Source organism: Trachinotus anak, unplaced genomic scaffold (genome assembly GCF_046630095.1).
Source record: "Trachinotus anak isolate AG129_WGS33_773 ecotype Australia unplaced genomic scaffold, CSIRO_AGI_Tana_v1 ptg000003l, whole genome shotgun sequence".
Classification (NCBI taxonomy): Eukaryota; Metazoa; Chordata; class Actinopteri; order Carangiformes; family Carangidae; genus Trachinotus; species Trachinotus anak.
Window position 1 is genome coordinate 6,187,429 of NW_027273854.1, and position 18,591 is coordinate 6,206,019.

At 41.1% G+C, this 18,591-nt stretch overlaps 2 protein-coding genes across 6 annotated transcripts; one reads left to right on the top strand and one right to left on the bottom strand.

Moving 5' to 3' along the window:
* Positions 1-14: 14 nt before the first annotated feature.
* On the bottom strand, positions 15-9,500 carry strada (STE20 related adaptor alpha). Of its 4 annotated transcripts, XM_071469394.1 has the most exons (13): positions 9,359-9,500; positions 8,436-8,499; positions 7,832-7,889; positions 5,240-5,268; positions 3,656-3,758; positions 3,337-3,458; positions 2,880-2,988; positions 2,640-2,763; positions 2,143-2,314; positions 1,834-1,938; positions 1,368-1,621; positions 1,237-1,279; positions 15-1,040 (listed from the first exon to the last, which is right to left on the bottom strand). In XM_071469394.1, exons 2-13 carry the CDS (start codon positions 8,445-8,447, stop codon positions 885-887), a joined length of 1,287 nt encoding a protein of 428 aa, XP_071325495.1. In that variant the 5' UTR covers positions 8,448-8,499; positions 9,359-9,500; the 3' UTR covers positions 15-884. The 4 variants fall into 4 exon arrangements, with proteins under 4 accessions (XP_071325495.1, XP_071325513.1, XP_071325502.1 ...); XM_071469412.1 differs by lacking the exon at positions 5,240-5,268 and having other exon boundaries at positions 9,359-9,494; XM_071469401.1 differs by lacking the exons at positions 5,240-5,268; positions 7,832-7,889.
* Positions 9,501-9,515: 15 nt separating this feature from the next.
* ddx42 (DEAD (Asp-Glu-Ala-Asp) box helicase 42) lies at positions 9,516-16,769 on the top strand. 2 transcript variants are annotated; one of them, XM_071469341.1, is made up of 18 exons: positions 9,516-9,604; positions 10,255-10,472; positions 10,611-10,761; positions 10,855-10,916; positions 11,337-11,373; positions 11,767-11,919; positions 12,043-12,147; positions 12,272-12,391; positions 12,515-12,691; positions 12,814-12,942; positions 13,059-13,158; positions 13,243-13,290; positions 13,390-13,487; positions 13,771-14,047; positions 14,276-14,502; positions 14,587-14,697; positions 14,815-14,949; positions 15,420-16,769. In XM_071469341.1, exons 2-18 carry the CDS (start codon positions 10,264-10,266, stop codon positions 16,014-16,016), a joined length of 2,736 nt encoding a protein of 911 aa, XP_071325442.1. In that variant the 5' UTR covers positions 9,516-9,604; positions 10,255-10,263; the 3' UTR covers positions 16,017-16,769. The 2 variants fall into 2 exon arrangements, with proteins under 2 accessions (XP_071325442.1, XP_071325451.1); XM_071469350.1 differs by lacking the exon at positions 11,337-11,373 and having other exon boundaries at positions 9,542-9,604.
* The last annotated feature ends 1,822 nt before the right edge of the window (positions 16,770-18,591 follow it).

Consider the following 18,591-nt stretch of genomic DNA (forward strand, 5'->3'; position numbering starts at 1 on the left):
ATCAAGTTAAAACATTAAAGTGAACAATGTTTATTGTTAAAGGTCAAGTTTGACATCTGCAACACTTTGCTTTGTCCTCACTTTCAAATACATGCAGACAAAACAAGCACCAATATAACATTCACTTTTGACAGAAGTAACATCACGCCCAGAGTAAGTTGAAGGAAATGCACACTTCTATGCTCTGAAGGTTAAACTAAACCGGTGTTGTACTTAACCTCTGTGCAGCAAAAAAAAAAGTGATGTGTAAAGCATGAGATGTGGTTTACACTGTAACACAGGCAGAGAGCAAAGAGATGCATATACATGCTGTTGGTTTCGCTGACCCTCAGAAACCCTCCATCAGGTGGTGGGCTGTATGAGTCAGCTGTGGCAACTGGTGTGCACCCTTATGGTGGTCTCACTGAGCAGATGGGCCACATAAAGCGGCCATGTTCCAACAAGAGGTAGAGAGACCCCTCTGAATATTTAGTAGCGGCTTCCCACTGATCCGTTTGACAAGGATCTTTAGGTTTAGGCTACATCTACATCCTTAAATCCTCTGACCTCAGCACGAGGAATAGAGGAGTGCTGTTGTGTTTTGGCTCCAGGGGGCTCGTGTGTAAGTACAATCTGTAAACAGGTGTGTGTGTGTTTAGAGCGAGAGAGAGGCCATTGGTGCAGTGTAAAAGTCTGTGCATATCTAGAGACCAAAAGCGTGCAAGAGACATCAGAAAGAGGCAAGATGGCTGCTGGCTTTTAACCTCAGTCTGAGAACAGCATCCTTTCAGTTTGACAGTTGTATTATTTACAAGGGGGCCATTGCAAAAACAAATCTTGTCCTGTCTGCTCAGAGGCCTTGCCATCATGATCCTACAAGTGTCTCTCCACTGAGTCTTCCACTGTCAGAAGTCCCAGTCGTCCACCTCCAGGTGGCTGAGACCCGACTCCAGACTGGCCAGTCCAGACGGAGAGTCCTGCGGCTGGGAGCTGTCAAAGCTGGTGATGGGCGACACGGGCCGCAGCAGCTCAGGCAGCGCTTCAGAGGGATGGCGTTTGATCTGAGAGAGTGAAAAAAAAAAAGTATTTTAAATGTAATTGGGATTTAAAACGTAGTGGGGTTTTATTTTACTACTAAGCTAAGAAGATAGTTTGTTGCTTCAGAGATCTAAAGCAACAAATGAATATAAAAAAAAAAAAAAAAATCAGGATTGTTTTCTTAATAGATAATATCTGGGTTACTGATATTTTACACACCTGTTTGAAGAAGGGGTGACCTATCAGAGTGGTGGCAGACGGCCTGATGGAAAACAACGGGAAGGAAATCAGTGTCTTGAACCTTAAAAATGTTACAAATCAATATTGTGAGCAGAAAGAAAACTCCCAACCTCTTTTCTGGGTCTCGCTGCAGACACAACTCAACAAAGGCGTGGAAGAGTGGGGAGAACGTTCGGTTGTATGGGTGTCCTGCAGACGAGGAGGAGGGCTCCCCGTTGGAGTGTCTGGCGCCTCCGGCTCCCGGACCCTCGCAGATCCCGGAGTCAGCCCCAGAGCGGGATGGTTTCATGGACAGCTCATCTGGTGGAATAGTGCTGGTGTCCAGCAAACATGGCACCGTCCCATTTAGCTTCTCCAGCAACATCTGTGGAAATGAAGAGAGGAGGAGGAGGGAAGTGTTAGATCACCTTTCTTTTCCATTTAGGGCAGTTCACAGACTTTTACTGTGGTGTTCACAAAAAAAAAAAAAAAAAAATCACTGCAGAGTCTTTTGTAGCTGAATTTTATTACTGTGCCAATAACAATAAAAATGACACTGAACCTGACTACTTAAGTATTCCTTTCACAAATACTCACTTGTGTAGCTGGCATGTCTTTGAAGGGGACATGTCCATTTGCCAGTTCACAGGCTGTGATGCCGAGACTGTAGATGTCCGACCGGGAGTCGTAGCCCTGCAGGTTCTGAGAAAAACATTCACAGTGTCCATTTCATCAAGACCTTACTTCAGGTTCCTGCTAATTTTACAGCACAAAGAAATGTAATCCTTAAACCTTCTTACACAGAGATGCTTCTCTTAAGAATACCCTTCATTAGGCCACCTTTACTTTACTCAGAGACAGTATAATCACATCATCCAATGCTACAGTGTGGAGAAATGCAGTTACCTGTTGCAGCACTTCGGGGCTGAGCCAGGGCAGCACCTTGACGCTATACTGAGGAAAGTCATGCACAACCCTGGCCCTCTGCCCATGACGGATCAGACTGAAGATGCTCCGCAGACCTGACATGCAAACCTGTCCGTCTGCTGAGATCAACACGTGGCTGGCCTTCACACTCCTACACAGACCCAGACACAATCAAGACAATCAATATTCCACTGACCTGCATTTACAAGTGAGGTCAGACTGGTATTTGGTTGACCAATATTGTCAATTTATTAAAACCTAAACCAGCACAAAAGAAGAAATAATGAAGAAGATACAGATACTGGTTTGTTCAGACTGTAAATATAAATGCTCTGTCACAAATTAAATGACACATTTAATATCTATTTAATTTCATAGTTTTGTGATTTGTCATTTAATAGTTTTTTGATTTGTCATGACAGTTATATATGACACAAAAAGCTGAAACTGAAAGCCATCTAGTTAGTATGTCTTACCGGTGCACATATCCCATGTGGTGGATATATTGAAGAGCTTTGAGCATGCCCAGTAAAATATAGGAGATGGTCAGCTCACTCATACCATCGGCGAAATGTGTGCAGATCAGATCTCTGGCCGATCCTGATTAATGATCAGACACAGGTCATCAGGATGAGGAAGCTCTTCAGTTATAATGTTCACGTACTTGTATTATGTATAATAAGATGCAGTGGTAGTTTAAGTGCACAGTTTCTTACCATAAGCCATGAAGGGGGTGATGACCCACAGTTCATTTTCTGCTATAAAGACACTCTTGTAGGGTAGAATACTGGGGTGGTGAAACAACTTTGACACATGAAGTTCACCCTGTGATGCAGAGGAGAGGAAATTACATCTTATTATGTCAAGAGGACAGGCAGAGAAGATGATTCTGAATCTGATTTGGCAGTGAAGGCCGAGCAGTAAGGAGAGGGAAGTTAATTAGAACACACACACACACAGACACACAGACACACAGACACACAGACACACAGACACACACACACACACACACACACACACACACACACAGACACACACAGACACACACAGACACACACAGGTTACATAAGGATTCCAAATGAAGCAGTGAGATTAAAGGAAGGGGAGTTTTATTCGCTAACAGAGGAAATGAAGTAACTACAGAGGAGCGGAAACATGCAGACTGTTGCACACCTGCAGATAGGTAACCATGTCATTAGTGCACGACTCCAGGTCAATCCGCCGGATAGCCACATGTTCCCCTGTGGGTTTATATCGAGCCAGGTTCACAGTCATCAAGTCGTCCAACCCCCGGCCTAAAACACCGCCAACAAAAACTTCATTTAGAAAATATTCATGTCACTGTTAAACAAGTATCCTCCAGTACTTGGTTTGTGGGCATTTGTGTTGTAAACATGTTGTAAAATACCAAACAAATTCATATCTGAGCAATAGCACTGATTAGTTTCTGTCCAAAAACAACTAACAACACATGTTGTATGCCTTCACATACCAATAACGGTGAGGAGCTCGTATGAGCTGCTGTCAGCGAGGAAGCTGCCCATGGTGTCCCGACGAGGGAGGGAGGTCAGACTCTCCTGACTGTCTTCATGGGCCTGAAGGTAGAAGAGAAGAAAAAGAGTGGATGAAGATCGGTTGTGAAACTGACTTGACTTGTTAAGAGTGTAGGATTGTTCCTACAGTGACTAACAGAGGCTTGGTCATATGTGTGATATCTGTTAAAAGATCACAAAGTGTTATCAAGCTGTGTTCACACTAGTCAAAGGAAAAAAAAAACAGAAATTGGAAGACATTAGTAACATGTGCTGGCACCGAACCATCACCAGCAGAATATTTAAAAAAATACACAGGTGTCTACAGTGGGTCTAGTAACATTATACAACAGTATGACTAAATATAAAACAGTGCATGTTGTTTTTATGGCCTAAGACAGTTACAGTATATGTGAAACACTAATATGATTTTTCCTTGAGGAAGTAAGTTTTTATAATATTGTGTAATGAAAGAATCACAAAGTGTGGTCTACACATTGTGTATGTCTTCCTGCTCTCAGTCAGAAATTCTTTCAGACTTGTGCATGACAGACATATAAGAAAAAGTTATTACTGCAGTGAGGACTCCTGAATTCCATCAATTTACTGACATTCAAATGATGGAAATGGACAGATTGCAGTAGCAAGCTGTGGAGGCAAATGAAAGCGAGCTGTGTAATACTTGGATTGTTTCCATGGTGACCAGAACGCAGACGGACAGTCAGAGTTAGGATAGTTCCTTCCTTGAGCGTAATTGTTTCCTACGAGTCAGAGATGACTTCAAGATCAATATCGCACACATCTCTGAAAATATCCTCACAGATGAAACCAGGAGCTGCTCCATGTGTGGACAGCTCCAGAGAGGGCCTTCTTCCATATATACACTGAATTCAATTAAAGTCAATTAAAACTGGCACGATGGCAAAGTCAAACATGCTATGGCAGCCGTCAGTTAAGGGAGCATCTGTAAATGTTCATCTAATCACATGGGGTGCCCACGGGACTGCCAATGTGATCAGATTCAGAAGGGGTTGCCGTGCATTGCCAAAGCTGAACACATGGAACTCCACCCATCCACAGCCTGCAGGGACACACAGTGGCTGTGACACCACAGCAGTTCACCATCAACTCGACAAGCCGTCAACACAGACAGGCAGAGTCAAAACGCAAACACTGAATACTCACAACACAGCATATTCTTAGAAGAAATTAGTGAGGCAACTCAAAGACACAAAAATCCAAACAGCAGTTTCCTGGAGCACAGCAGGTTAACAGCAGACTATAGACTCAGACAGGACCATTTGGATTGGCTGTATGACACTCTACCGTTTCCCTGTCCTGGTGAGTGGGATGAAACGGCTGTCTGAGCTACGAGCATGTAGAGCATGTACAACTGAGCACTCATGCATACATAAATGTGCAAAGCCTCGGGGTTTGTGGAGCCCTTTATATATAAATCTGTATGCGCACATACACATGCTGCACGCACATACACAAAGGGCAAATGGTGGATGATGATGCAGTGACAGGAGTACCACACTTACTTTCCTGTGTGAGAGTCCCTGAGCCTGCTCTGGGGTAGAAAAACCACATCAATGACACAAAGACATGAACACACACACAACAAGAGAAGGATCTGTGTTTAGAGCAGCTCTTGAACTGGGAAGCGGCCTCTGGTCGTGGGAGTTTGATGCATGCTTCAGAATTTCATTGATGACCTTTGCTGCTTTCCCTGTCACTAACAGGATTATTCTAATGCCTTTCTGGCAACAATGTGATGCACTGTTATCAATACAGACAGGTTTCATGGTAACTTGTGGGAACATGATTAAACTGAAACCGCACTGCAGCAGCAAAAATTTGTTCTCACCCAAGCAAAGTGCTTACATCTGCATAAAACCATAATTAAATATTTTCCCCATCAAAGCAAATGAAAAAGAACAGGATAATAATCTAGCTAAATCCAGCAGGTTCTTTCCAAATATTATGTAAGGCAATGGGAACACAGCACAAGCAAAAACAGAAATAATACACTTGAACAAACATGCAGCATTGAGCAATGACCAGCCAACAAGAAAATGAAAATGAGGCCAAGTTTGCAAAGAAAAAAAAAGGCACAATTCACCACAGAACCTTTCAATAGTACACAAACACTTCAATGATATGCCAGAAATTATACTCTATGACTATATATCTAGTTTCATGACACCTGGACAGTTGCCATCTGCAACTAACAAACTACAGTCTCGAAAATGACCCTTTCACTCTACTTTCACGTGTAGTATAGTTCTTATTCATTTGTTTTCAAAACCATCTGCTCTCGCCAGCCTTAAAGTGAATGTTGGAAATATCACAGAAAAAATAAAACCACTGCCATGAGTCATAGTGGGGAACTACCACCAGTAATAAATATAGCCTCTGACTAATAAGCTATTTTGGCAAGAAATCTACAAACAGAAGTTAAAACAGTCCATTTCAAAAATAATATGGATAATAAAAGCACTGAAACTTCCAAACCTTGAGGCCTTTTTTTAATGAGTATGATTTCAGAAAAACATATTTTTCAGGACTCTACTTGCTACTTGCTTGGTCTAGATGAAGACCAACATAATTATTTATGTTTACTTTTCTAAAAATACAACCATCAAATCGGCCCCCAGGACTTGAGAGACTTATGACTGGAACATTGTTGGTTCAAGTCACAGACTGAGGGGAAAAGCTAAGCAAGAAAAAGGGAATAAGAACCTCCCTAGTCTCATTCAAAATCTATCAGCAAGACATTTAACCTCCAGTCGCAATCAGTGGGTACAATACTAGGATAAAAAAAAAATTCCAGCTCCATCAACTTTCGTTGAATGAATTAAAGTTAGAGTGGTATTTATCCTGAGCTGTCTGCAGGCCTTGCATGCACAATTCTCAACATCATACGTGTCAGTTGGGCAGAAGTGAGATAAACTGGGAGTGAGTGGGCAAGTCTGATACTCTGGTCCTGCTGCTGCTGTATCAAACCTCTGGACTCTGAATAACTTGAAACTGTGAATCATGCAGCCAGCTGATAACACTATGCATGTTTTTTGAATCACCATTTAAATTAAGTGAATCATAGAACTTGTTGGGAATTTAAAAAGCTGTGAACGCTGCAAAACCACGAACGCTTCCATAACAAATCAAAAATAACTCCATAGCAAAGCCCCTCCCTCAACATATGTGCATTCATAAAGTCTCCTTGCACTTAACAAAAACTCAACTGTTTCTGTTAACTTTAAGTTGCTAAAAAATAAATGGGGCAAATGGACTTAATGAATGGAACTAAATTGCATCCCTTGTACTTATCCTTTGCTGTTTACTTTATTTACCTTGTGTTTGTAAAATAGGTATTAGTTTACATGTAACTGATGATTTGGATTCATCATGGACTGCTAACTGGTGCTGTTCTGCAAGCCATAATACCATGAGATACACCAGCCCACACAAAAACACACAATAATTGCCACTGAGGTGAAAAGTTTTTCCATTGCCAGCTCATATTTATCGTAATTTCATTATCGCATGAGTGCAACAGTAAAGCAAAAACCTAACTGCTATCTCAAACTTGATACAACAGCTTTGAGGATCTGATACAAGTTCTGATTAAATTAACAATTAACTGTTTAAAAAAGAAGAATCTCCACAAGAGGGAAAAATCTAATTTAGGTATAAATGGCAAATAAAAATATTTGACAGCCAAAAACAAGTACATAATTCACACCATGACACATAAGATAAACACATTAGACTAAAGAAAATCATAAGCAGCATTGAATAAAATGGCACAGACTTTTTGTATGGCACAAGCCCAAATGAGACATTGATTTAAAAAGTTTTTATGCTTGTGCCTCCTGATAAACTATTGAAGCAAACAGAAACAATGAGTCAATAGCGCTCAAGGCTGGTAACAGATAACTGATTGGCAAACTTTCGTAATTGTAATTCAAGGATGACATCTGGGAGGCAGAGCAAAGCGACTACTCACTTCAAGCAAAGCTTCATTTAGAACTGAATGTTGTTTTCTGTTTGTGCTGATGAAGAGAATGTGTAAGCAGTGGACTGGGAATCCTGAACGCTTTCATTGCAATTTGGTTTGCCTTGAACCTCACCTCCAAATAACTCCAAATCCCGCAGGCTCTCCACACTCAATTTCTCAGATACCCAACGCTGACAGACACAGAGGGTTATTGAAAGACATGGAAAAAAAGAGAGAAAATGCAAGGAAGAATAAGGAAAGGTTCCACAGAAACATAAACAAATTTAAAGCTGTTGAATAAAGACAGTTCGTGCTGACAGCCTAATTTGCAGCTATAAAAGATTTCTGTCGCTTCTGTGGAAGAGAAGGTCAGAGAAAGTGCCATTTAAAAAAAAAAAAAAAAAAAGGCTAGCAATTTCATTCAGCCATTCTCATCTTTGAGCAGTGTTGGGTGAATGGGTAAACTTTATAAACTTAAACTTTATAAATACAGCTGTGCGTAATGATATTATGATGACAGCAGTGTTTGGCTGCTTGCAATGAAAGCTATCATACATGTGATAAAAGACCGATTTCCCTTACGGTGATTAAGCCTTCTCCTGGACCAAAGATATTAATTAAAAGACATATGAGTACTGCAGATTTAATTCTACGTCTTGAATTAGATTTAATCCTTGTCTGGGAAACTGGCCCTGTAAGCCTACGTCTAAAATAGGACACACTTGGAAAACACTTACAAGAAAAGACATGGATCCGCTTGAGTGTGTTACATATGATGCTGAAAACACAGGCACGGAGTATCTGTGAAGAAAAGTGAAAAAAAAACTGTGAAAAAGAAGATGTCTCTGTTTGGTCTCCTCCTGCTATTGTGCCAGAGTGGTTTATGTATTTTATGTACCGTATGAGTCATTTATGTTTGTGCTTCTGCTATAAATGAGTCAATTAGTGTCTAATGATTCAGCATGTTGTCTTTATAGCTTTATAGCTCCTATTTCTGTTAATATTCCCCATTTCATTGCTTTGCATGTCAGATTTACTATAATAGTGTCTTGAAAAATATCTATTCAATTAATTGTATTTATATAAATTAAAAAATTTATACTATTCTCTTTATACCATTGCTCTGTGTGCCTAAAATAATCTCAATACCTTTGTAATTTTAATTTTATATTCTGTTTTTAGTGTGGAATTGTTTTGACACATAACCAAGCATGTTAAATTGCCTTTCCTAATGCATGCTATGCACAGAAGTTATTACTAATTAACGTGATTATTAAACCTTAAATAGCAAAGTAAAGAGTAAAGTCTTGCAGCCAGATGATCTTTCAGTAGTTAGTGCTGCCTTAAATGATGATATCTCCATTCAAGCTGATTTTGAGATTGAAACCAATCGACTTCCACGCCTGAATATTTGTGGTTATTATGCAAACGCGTATGCTGACTGAAAATCAATTAGTTTGAACCGCACAAGAAAAAACAATCACTACAATAAACTAAAAGCAGATTCGTCTCAAGCAGAGCTCAGTTCTTGCTAATACCTCGCTAATGTTGCTATGATGGACGGCGCAGGCTAACACTAGTCAATTACCGTTAGCTAAGGCAGCTACCGTGACTTACTGTAACAAGAAAACTGCATTATCTTAATGTCTTAATAACTTACCGATGTGATGTTTAAAACAGCAATTCCTGGTTGCAGTAATATTTATATTCTAGGACAACTTGTTTGGCTGCCCATCCTCTCCTGCGGAATGTTTTTGACAGCTCTCCACTACGCTTTCTTGGCTGGCCGTCGTGTCGCGCACGAACGACGACACGCCCACGGAGAAGCTTTGCGCGGGCTGATGACGCAAGCGCCGCTTCTTCTAATGACAACACAGACAGGAGCTTCTACTGTCGCCACAAACAGGTAAATACTCACTGTTGGCCACTTTTACAAAATTATCGATACAATCAGTCAACGAAAAATGTTGCTGGTTACTCCACAGGGTCATGAAAGGTAGGCTAACTTAGCCACATTCACGATCAGGTCTCGACCCGAGCCTTGCACCTACCTCGGCCTGATTTTGCGGCCTTGAGCTAACGCTAGCGTTAGGTATGCAAAAATCATGGCTTGTGTTAAGTTGTTATGAAATTGCTGTCATGAAAAGTAACTGCCCTGAGCAAGCAACAAAATCCTAAAGATCTTGCTTTTTACTGGCGAATTTAGTAAATGGCTTACTAACCAACAGTTAACGCGTCCTTTCTCAGCCTCTTAACGTCCTCTCCCACGGAATCCTGTTTAAAATATGCCTGATAATTGTGCTATTGCTTTTTGGCAGACCTGCGCGCCCCAATGAAAATTAATACAAATGTTTTATGAATTGTGAGTATTTATTGCGACATTCGTCTTATGTTTAACCGGCACAGCTACGTGCATACTTTGCATACTGTACTTAATGTTTTCTTGTAGCGAGTGCTGGTCTAGATAACGTTATACACCACGTTTTTAAATGAAATCTGGGGTAATTACAGGGGGATTTTAACACTTAAACGGCTTGTTTCCCCTCTTGTTTGCAGAACACAGCCATGAACTGGAGCAAAGGCGGTCCGGGTGTGAAGCGAGGGTTTGGGTTTGGAGGATTTTCTCTTGCAGGGAAGAAAGAGGAACCTCGCCTTCCTCAGAAAACTCACACATCTTTCGGAGCCACGGGATCAGGTGGCTATGGGAAGAACCAGCAGCTCCCATCATTCTACAAAATTGGGACAAAAAGAGCTAATTTTGATGAGGAAAATGCGTGAGTATGACATCATACACCATACACATACATACATTTTTACAATGTCCAGGTCAACACTAGGGAATCTATCATTGTGTAATGTGATTTGTGGTATAGAATGAATATAAAACTGCATCTCTTGTCATTTTCAACCAGGTATTTTGAAGATGACGAAGAGGAGTCCAGCAGCAATGTGGATCTGCCGTACATTCCTGCGGAGAATTCACCCACACGGCAGCAGATGCAGTCTGGCGGCGGCTCAGACAGTGAGGATGACCCACTGGATGCCTTTATGGCAGAGGTTGAGGTGAGAAGAGAATAGCATATATTTTTTTTTATAAATTTCCAAATGCTTCATCTAATGTTTTCTATAATACATCTTGTTTTTTTATTGTTTCAGAACCAAGCAGCTAAAGATATGAGGAAACTAGAGGAAAAGGAAAAGGAGAAAAAGTCAGCCAAGTAAGTGTTTTTTATTTGTTTGATTTAGTTCCTCCTAATGTCCTTCATGTAGGTGTTTAAAATGAAATTGGACCAGAAGCAAAGAAAAAATAGCCCACAAGTGAATTGTGAGCAAAACTATAAGTCCACTGATTTGGGAAAATAATACTGCTAATTTTATTTACCTCCTTTACTATTCACTGCTTTTACAAAGGTTATAAATTACCAATATCAATTTAGCGTTGTGTAGAAATGATATCTTAAGTTTCCCCAAATACTGGGACAAAGAATGGCATATGTTACAGTGTATTTGTTGATAATTCAGAGATATTAATGATATCATCAGGTAAGCAAAGTGACCTTAGTCATAGTGGGATGTGGGCTGTCTTGAGTGTATGAACGAGCCGCAGGGAAGTTTTTTTTCTCCGCTTGTCATTTCAGGGGTATTCGTGATGACATTGAAGAAGAAGATGAACAAGTGAGTGAGCCCTCCAAAGTTTTTAATCCACTACATTGCTGATCAGAGACGTCTCCAGACCAAACATTCCTCTCCCCTCTCTATTCTTATAAAGCCCCTTCCTTCCCTTCTGTCTGACCATACAGGTTTCATATTTAGGATCATCATGATGGGAATGTTTTTCTTTTAGATTATTGTTTTGTAGAAAGTGTGAAAAATCATGTTTAATTGTTAATTCGTGTCAGCAAATGAAGGAATAGTTGCTATCAGAATGTGAACAGTAATGTATCCTTTTGTTACAAAGCTGAAAGACTCCTCAGGTATATTGTGAGTCTGTTTGTTCTTGGTGCCTGGATGCTGTGGGAAGTAGCAGTCCGGCTCAATTTTTCACATGAAGTGCTATGTTCTCTGCAGGAAGCCTACTTCCGCTACATGGCAGAGAACCCCACAGCCGGGCTGACGCAGGAGGAAGAGGAGGAAAACATTGACTATGACAGTGATGGGAACCCAATCGCCTCTACCACCAAAAAAATCATCATGCCACTTCCTCCTATTGACCACTCTGAGGTACAGCTGTCTATACTGATTAAACACACAGCTTAAAAGATGGATCCGTGTTTGATGTATTTATCATGTGTTATGTGGACTATTTTGTTGTGATTTTTGCAGCCTTTTGGTTCTCTTTCATAGATTGATTACCCACCCTTTGAGAAAAACTTTTACAATGAGCACGAGGAGCTCAGCAACCTGACTGGAACTCAGGTGTTGGAGCTAAGGCAGAAACTGAATTTGCGGGTAAGTCCAGAATTCCCTTTATGCACGTTAGTAGATACATGTATTACAGACAGTTTATCTTGTTTGTATTGGCGCACTCAGGACAGAATATAACATAAACTTTGGTGCTCATTGCCTTTCTCAGGTATCTGGTGCTGCCCCTCCAAAGCCTTGTACCAGCTTTGCCCACTTCAGCTTTGATGAGCAGCTAATGCACCAAATCCGCAAGTCTGAGTACACTCAGCCCACACCGATTCAGTGCCAGGTATAGTGCAAGTTTATCTTAAGGTTGCGACACAATTAAATATTAATATTTATTTATTTATTTATTTATTTTTAAATTGATGATGAAGATTTCTGTTGTTTTTGTTCTGAATCTGGGGTTTAGGGTGTGCCTATAGCTCTGTCCGGACGTGACATGATTGGTATTGCAAAAACTGGCAGTGGCAAAACTGCAGCTTTTATCTGGCCAATGTTGGTTCATATCATGGACCAAAAGGAGTTGGAAGCAGGAGAGGGGCCCATCGCAGTTATCGTGTGCCCCACCAGAGAGCTTTGTCAGCAGGTAAGAAATGGGAAGATACTTGAGTCGGTTTTTTGAGAGGTAATAATAGAGGGGTGTTGCTTTAGTATTAACAAAAATATTTTGTTGGTGCACTAATGTGTGTCACTTTAAATCTTTACCAGATCCATGCAGAATGTAAGCGCTTTGGGAAAGCCTACTCATTGCGGTCTGTGGCAGTTTATGGAGGAGGCAGCATGTGGGAGCAGGCCAAGGCTCTGCAGGAGGGGGCAGAGATCGTGGTGTGCACTCCGGTAAGAGAGGGGACTACCAATTTTTGTCTTAAACATCGCTCCTATGAAGAAAATTCACAATCCACTGCCACAACAAACAAAATATTAATGTCTGCTTATAATGTGTGTTTGCACAGGGTCGTCTGATCGACCACGTGAAAAAGAAGGCCACGTCCCTGCAGAGAGTGACATACCTGGTGTTTGATGAGGCAGATCGCATGTTTGACATGGGCTTTGGTGGGTTGGAATTTTCAGCTCTGTAGCAAAAATATTGTTAAGCATATTTTATGCACTGCAGCTTATTTCTCGTTTCCCTTTCAGAATATCAAGTTAGATCTATTGCTAGTCACGTCCGCCCAGACAGACAGAGTGAGTTGTTTTCCTTAAATATTAAAACAATTTTTCATTGTCATATGTAACGAGGCCTCAAAGTGTGTTTAATAATTCTTCATATAATTTCCTTCACAGCTCTTCTGTTCAGTGCCACTTTTCGAAAGAAGATCGAGAGGCTGGCCAGAGACATCTTGATAGATCCCATCCGTGTGGTGCAGGGAGACATCGGAGAGGTATGTGGCATCATGCATCATCTGTCGACTGTTATATTTAGAATTGTAGCTACACAAAGAGACAAATTTGCCTATTTATTCCATTTTTAGACTGTCTGTATGTTCTCAAGGTCCCAAAATATGTAGAATTATAAATTCAAGAGCACTGAATTTTCAAATACACTCAAATCTCTTATGTTCAATTGCAAAATACTAAAGGATGTATTTTAAAGTAAAATAAACAGTCCTTAAAATGTGGGGGAAAAAAAATAAAAAAAAAATGCTGTGTTTCCTCTCTGACCAGGCCAATGAGGATGTGACCCAAGTGGTGGAGATGCTGCTTAGTGGGACAGATAAATGGGCCTGGCTGACCCGGCGGCTGGTCGAGTTCACCTCCTCCGGCTCTGTCCTCATCTTCGTCACTAAGAAGGCAAACTGTGAAGAATTGGCCACTAACCTGACACAGGAGGGCTACAGCCTTGGCCTCCTGCACGGAGATATGGACCAGAGTGAGAGGAACAAGGTCATCAGTGACTTTAAGAAGAAGAATTTGCCCGTTTTGGTGGCCACCGATGTAGCTGGTGAGTACAAAACAAGGCGGTGGTGGAGAGGAGAGTGGTTCCACATCCCATTTCCTTCCCCTATTTGTGGGTTTATGTTTGAACATCCACATGAACCTACTCAAGCATTTGCTCTGTGAAGGAATAGTATAGTTAACTGTATATCAAGATGTATAAGCTTGTAAAGTATAAGCTTACCAGTTTAACTCAAATGAACATTTCTGCCTTACTGTTTTCATTCCTCCCCAGCTCGTGGTCTGGACATCCCATCAATTCGAACAGTGGTGAACTACGACGTAGCACGAGACATTGACACACACACTCACAGGATCGGTCGAACTGGTCGTGCTGGAGAGAAGGGCGTAGCTTACACTCTCCTCACCAGCAAAGACACCACATTCGCTGGAGACCTTGTGAGAAATCTGGAGGGAGCTAATCAAGCTGTTTCAAAAGAACTGATGGACTTAGCCATGCAGGTGAGGGTCAGAAATGTTTTATAGTAACTAGGCTAAATATGTGGAGTGCAGTTTAACTTTGCTCTCTATTCATGTTTTTCTCAGAATCCATGGTTTAGGAAATCCAGATTCAAGGGTGGTAAAGGAAAGAAGCTGAATATTGGTGGAGGTGGGCTTGGTTACAGAGAGAGGCCAGGCCTGGGGGCTGAAAGCTCTGTGAGTAAAATAACAAACAAAACACCCAACAAATAATCCCTCTAAACTGTGACAGTATTAAAACTCTATGGTGGTTAAGATATTTCTTCTAAATTGAGGATGCTGTTGTGTTTGCAGGATCGTACCACCAGCAGCAGCAGCAGCAGCAGTAGTAGCAGCTTGTTGTCTTCCACTAGTAGCTATGAAGGCTACATCAAACCAGCTACTGGGGCGATGGGAGACCGCATGTCTGCAATGAAACAAGCCTTCCAGGTAGAATTCTGTCTTTGCCATCAAGTTTATTTTGCAGTTATTTGATACAATTTAATTTTTGATTTTCTGTGTTATGTTTCACTGCTGTTAGACTCTAAATATGTGCTGTAGTTCTTTTTTTTCATTCAATGAATTCATACATTAACTTAATATTTCTTTTAGCCAGTTGTAAAAACTGCACCTGAAGCAGAACAAACTCCAAACTGAAATGTTTAAGAATGACGTGTTGTTTCCCTTCACAATGTCTTGAAGTTTCGAAACAGCATCAGCAGCAAAGTGACTTTTCAAAGGCAAACATTTTAATACCTGGAAAAGAAGATTAACAGTCCTATCACCACCCTGCAGATATATTTTGGTCATTTTATGTTATGAGACAGTAAAATCCTTTTTCAGACTTTGAAGTTTCATCACACCTTGTTTTGCCTCCAGACAGCTAATCTCTTCTTCTCAATGTTTCCTCTTCCTTCTAGGCTCAGTATAAGAGCCACTTTGTGGCTGCGACAAGCGGCCCTCCTAAGCTCAGCACCAAGTCTAACAGCTCCTCAGGCTGGACCAGTGCCGGCAGTCTGAGCTCGGTGCCGACAGAGGCTGCCAATGGCTCAGAGAGGTCCCACTCTGCCACCTTGTCGATCTCTGGCTTCACCAGCGCCGGCTCCCTCAGCTCAGTGCCTGCCAGTCAAACCAGTTCACAGCACAGCTACCCTCCACCTGCACCTCCCCCACAGAGAGAAAGCTCACGGGACAGACATAGTGAGGACCGGGGGCGCCATGGGGACAGTTACCACCGCCACAGCGACAGGAGCGACCGGCACAGTGGTGAGGACCGCTACAGTGAACGAGATCGGCTTGGAGACAGAGACCGTGACCGCCATGGGGACCGGGATCGCTACAGCAGCAGCCGCCATGGCGACAGTCGCAACGGAGATGGAAGCAGGAGGGACAGAGATGATCGAAGGAGTGACAGGGACGGGGGAGACAGGGGGAGTGGGGAGGGGAGGGACAGAGGAGATGATAGCTTTGCTGTGCCTGAACCGCCAAAACGTAGAAAGAGCAGGTGGGACAACTAAAGAAAAAAATAAACACACCAGTAGAATAATATGTGCAACCAACTGCTCCATGACAGGTTTGTCTGTGTAGGCAGATAGCAGAGCATATCAGAGGGTGATACAAGCACAGAGATGCAGGGGGGATTGTGTGGACTCTAAATAAATGGGAAGTGCACTGACGCTACCGTCAGCTTGGCTCAGACCTCATGATTTGGTCAGAGCTCAACAGGGTGTGTCAGACAGGTTAACACAAGCAGCTCAGAGACAGCCACTGTACATACACCATCGAGACTGTTGTTATTGTAAGTCAATAGGATCAAGCAATAGAGCTGTAATGAATCTTGCCGTCAGTAAACAATTCAAAGTTAAGATGTGTTGGTTGTTGTCTTGTTTCTACTCACTGAGCTCCTAACATGCTTTAGTGCTTGCAAACCTGACGCATTTATCTTTTCCTAATGGATCTTTGCCAAGTGTGTTTGTGTGTTTGCATTTCGTTCATCTACAAAGCTAACTCTTAAAACTGTTGAATTTTTTTGAAGGCGCGCTCTGTGATGAGTCACAGTCACACAAGTACATGTCAAAAACTGTATAGCTCTTCTTGTGTCTTGTATTCAAGTTTTAGTGAAGTGCCTTCCATTGGCATTTAGTCTGTCTTATGCTTTCGAAATGTTTTTTTCAGGAAGATGCATTTGTTTGTATGAGAGAGGGATTTCAAGTGTTCAATCACAAATGAAAAATGTGAAGTTTTGATTAAAAAGACTCCTTTGGCATCTATTTTTGTATCTCTTTTCCATGACAATCAATCTGTGCCACTGAAAACAAATGTAGAGGTGTTGCAATCACTTCAGTCTTAAATGCCTTAAATGAGTAATGTTGGTCTCAAATCATTAAATACATCTGTAATACTTTTTCTTACTTGGCTACTTTCTGCAGTCATATAGTTGATATTGTTTTATTTTGGACTATTGCGTGAAATTCATGAAGCTGAGTAACAGACATGCCGACTGCTTTAAAAATACACTGGGACTATTTTGTCCAAATAGCCTTTTTCATATTTACAAGTTTGCAGTGCAAAATGCATATAAAAATTAAAATGATGTCAGAGCTAATATTGAAATAAGTTTCAGTATAGCAATAGTCACAAATAAAACGCAGTGTTACAGTTTCTCACTGTGACCACTGGGGAGCAGTGAACTCTAGTGTGACGACTGACAATATTCATTTCCTAAAAAAAACTGTCTAAATAAAACATGAGGGTGGAAATAGTATGGTTTGTGGCCGTGTGACAGCCAGTTGCACAACAAATGTGGAAAATCATGATTCCAATAATTATCAGCAAACCCTGGGTACAAAAGCCCTGCAGTCCGTCATGAAAGTCATAGGTGAAAAGACGCTGGCATCTCCAACAGGACAACGATCCAAAAGCAGATCTCAAAATCTACCACGAGCTATTTCGAGAAATGCAAGCTGAGGCTTTTGGAGGAGCCCTCAGCCGAAGCTGAAACATTTTTAGTACAACATTATTAGTAAAAAGCCTATAAGAACTTTGCCATAGCATCACTGAAAATGTGTGGATAGATCTTAAACATGATGTACTTGCAAAGCAGCCAAAAAAATCTCTCTGAACTCTTAGTGATCTGCAGAGAGAACAGGTGAAAATTCTTAAGTCTATAAGGGAAAAAATAGAAGTTAGCTGGCTGCAAAAAGCAATCGCAAGCTGTGATATCTGCCAAAAGGGAGATACTAAGTACTGGCTTGGTCAGGTGCCCAAAGTTTTGCTCATGCCACAGTCACTGTTTGATTTTATTTTTGTTTTCTATTTTTTTTCAAATGTTAATGAACTTACATTAACATTTGAAGAAAGGCTCATTTATAATATCTGTTTGCTGCAGGGGTCTAGGCTTTTTACATCTTTTAAAAGGTCAGGTGCCCATATGAACACTAAAAGGTGTCCTTCCAGGTCCTTCCACTCATTCCTCTTGTTGATTCTGGCCTTTAAAAAAATCCCCTTCTAATGCACAAAGTGATGGGGTACAAAATCCAGTGTTGTGCAAAAATACATTCAAAAGTTTATGTGAAGCTACTATGACACTTCAGCAGTCTGAATTACACAAATTAGTTGGGCGTCTTTCAAAATTACAGCCTTTTTTATGACAGAATTCTCTCTTTATGTTTCCTTTGACAGTGTTTACATTTTGAGCTGGAGCACAGGGACAGTTCCTTGTTCTAAAACACTATAACTTAAAAGAAATCCACTTGATGTGATTAATTTGGATGGCTAAACACCCATTTTAACTTCAGATTGCCTGAGGACGGCGGATTTTATCCTCATCACTTACAATGAAAGCAAAAGAGATCTCTTAATTTAGGTATAGACAGGAGGAATGACTATAAAATAAAATAAAAAATCTATCTATCCTTGGAATAGGTGTGGAATGGTAGTATTTACGTAAAAACTTGAAAGCGACATCCTTGTATCCAGGCGTAGTACTGATTTGTCCGACAACCCTTGAATGCATCGGGAGCAGATGCGAACCAATAGGCTGCGACATCCTGCCGAATAAAAAAAAAAAAAAAAAAACGGTCTGTTGAAAAC

What these genes read in the sequence shown, in the direction of transcription:
- strada (XM_071469394.1), bottom strand. An exon ending in AGGGACTCTCACACAGGAAA is followed by an intron (nt 3,759 to 5,239) that starts GTAAGTGTGGTA and finishes TTCTACCTTCAG; the next exon opens with GCCCATGAAGACAGTCAGGA. An exon ending in ACATGGTTACCTATCTGCAG is followed by an intron (nt 2,989 to 3,336) that starts GTGTGCAACAGT and finishes TCTGCATCACAG; the next exon opens with GGTGAACTTCATGTGTCAAA.
- ddx42 (XM_071469341.1), top strand. Translation starts at nt 10,264, where the DNA reads ATGAACTGGAGCAAAGGCGGTCCGGGTGTGAAGCGAGGGTTTGGGTTT. An exon ending in AGATCGTGGTGTGCACTCCG is followed by an intron (nt 12,943 to 13,058) that starts GTAAGAGAGGGG and finishes GTGTTTGCACAG; the next exon opens with GGTCGTCTGATCGACCACGT. An exon ending in GGTGGCCACCGATGTAGCTG is followed by an intron (nt 14,048 to 14,275) that starts GTGAGTACAAAA and finishes ATTCCTCCCCAG; the next exon opens with CTCGTGGTCTGGACATCCCA.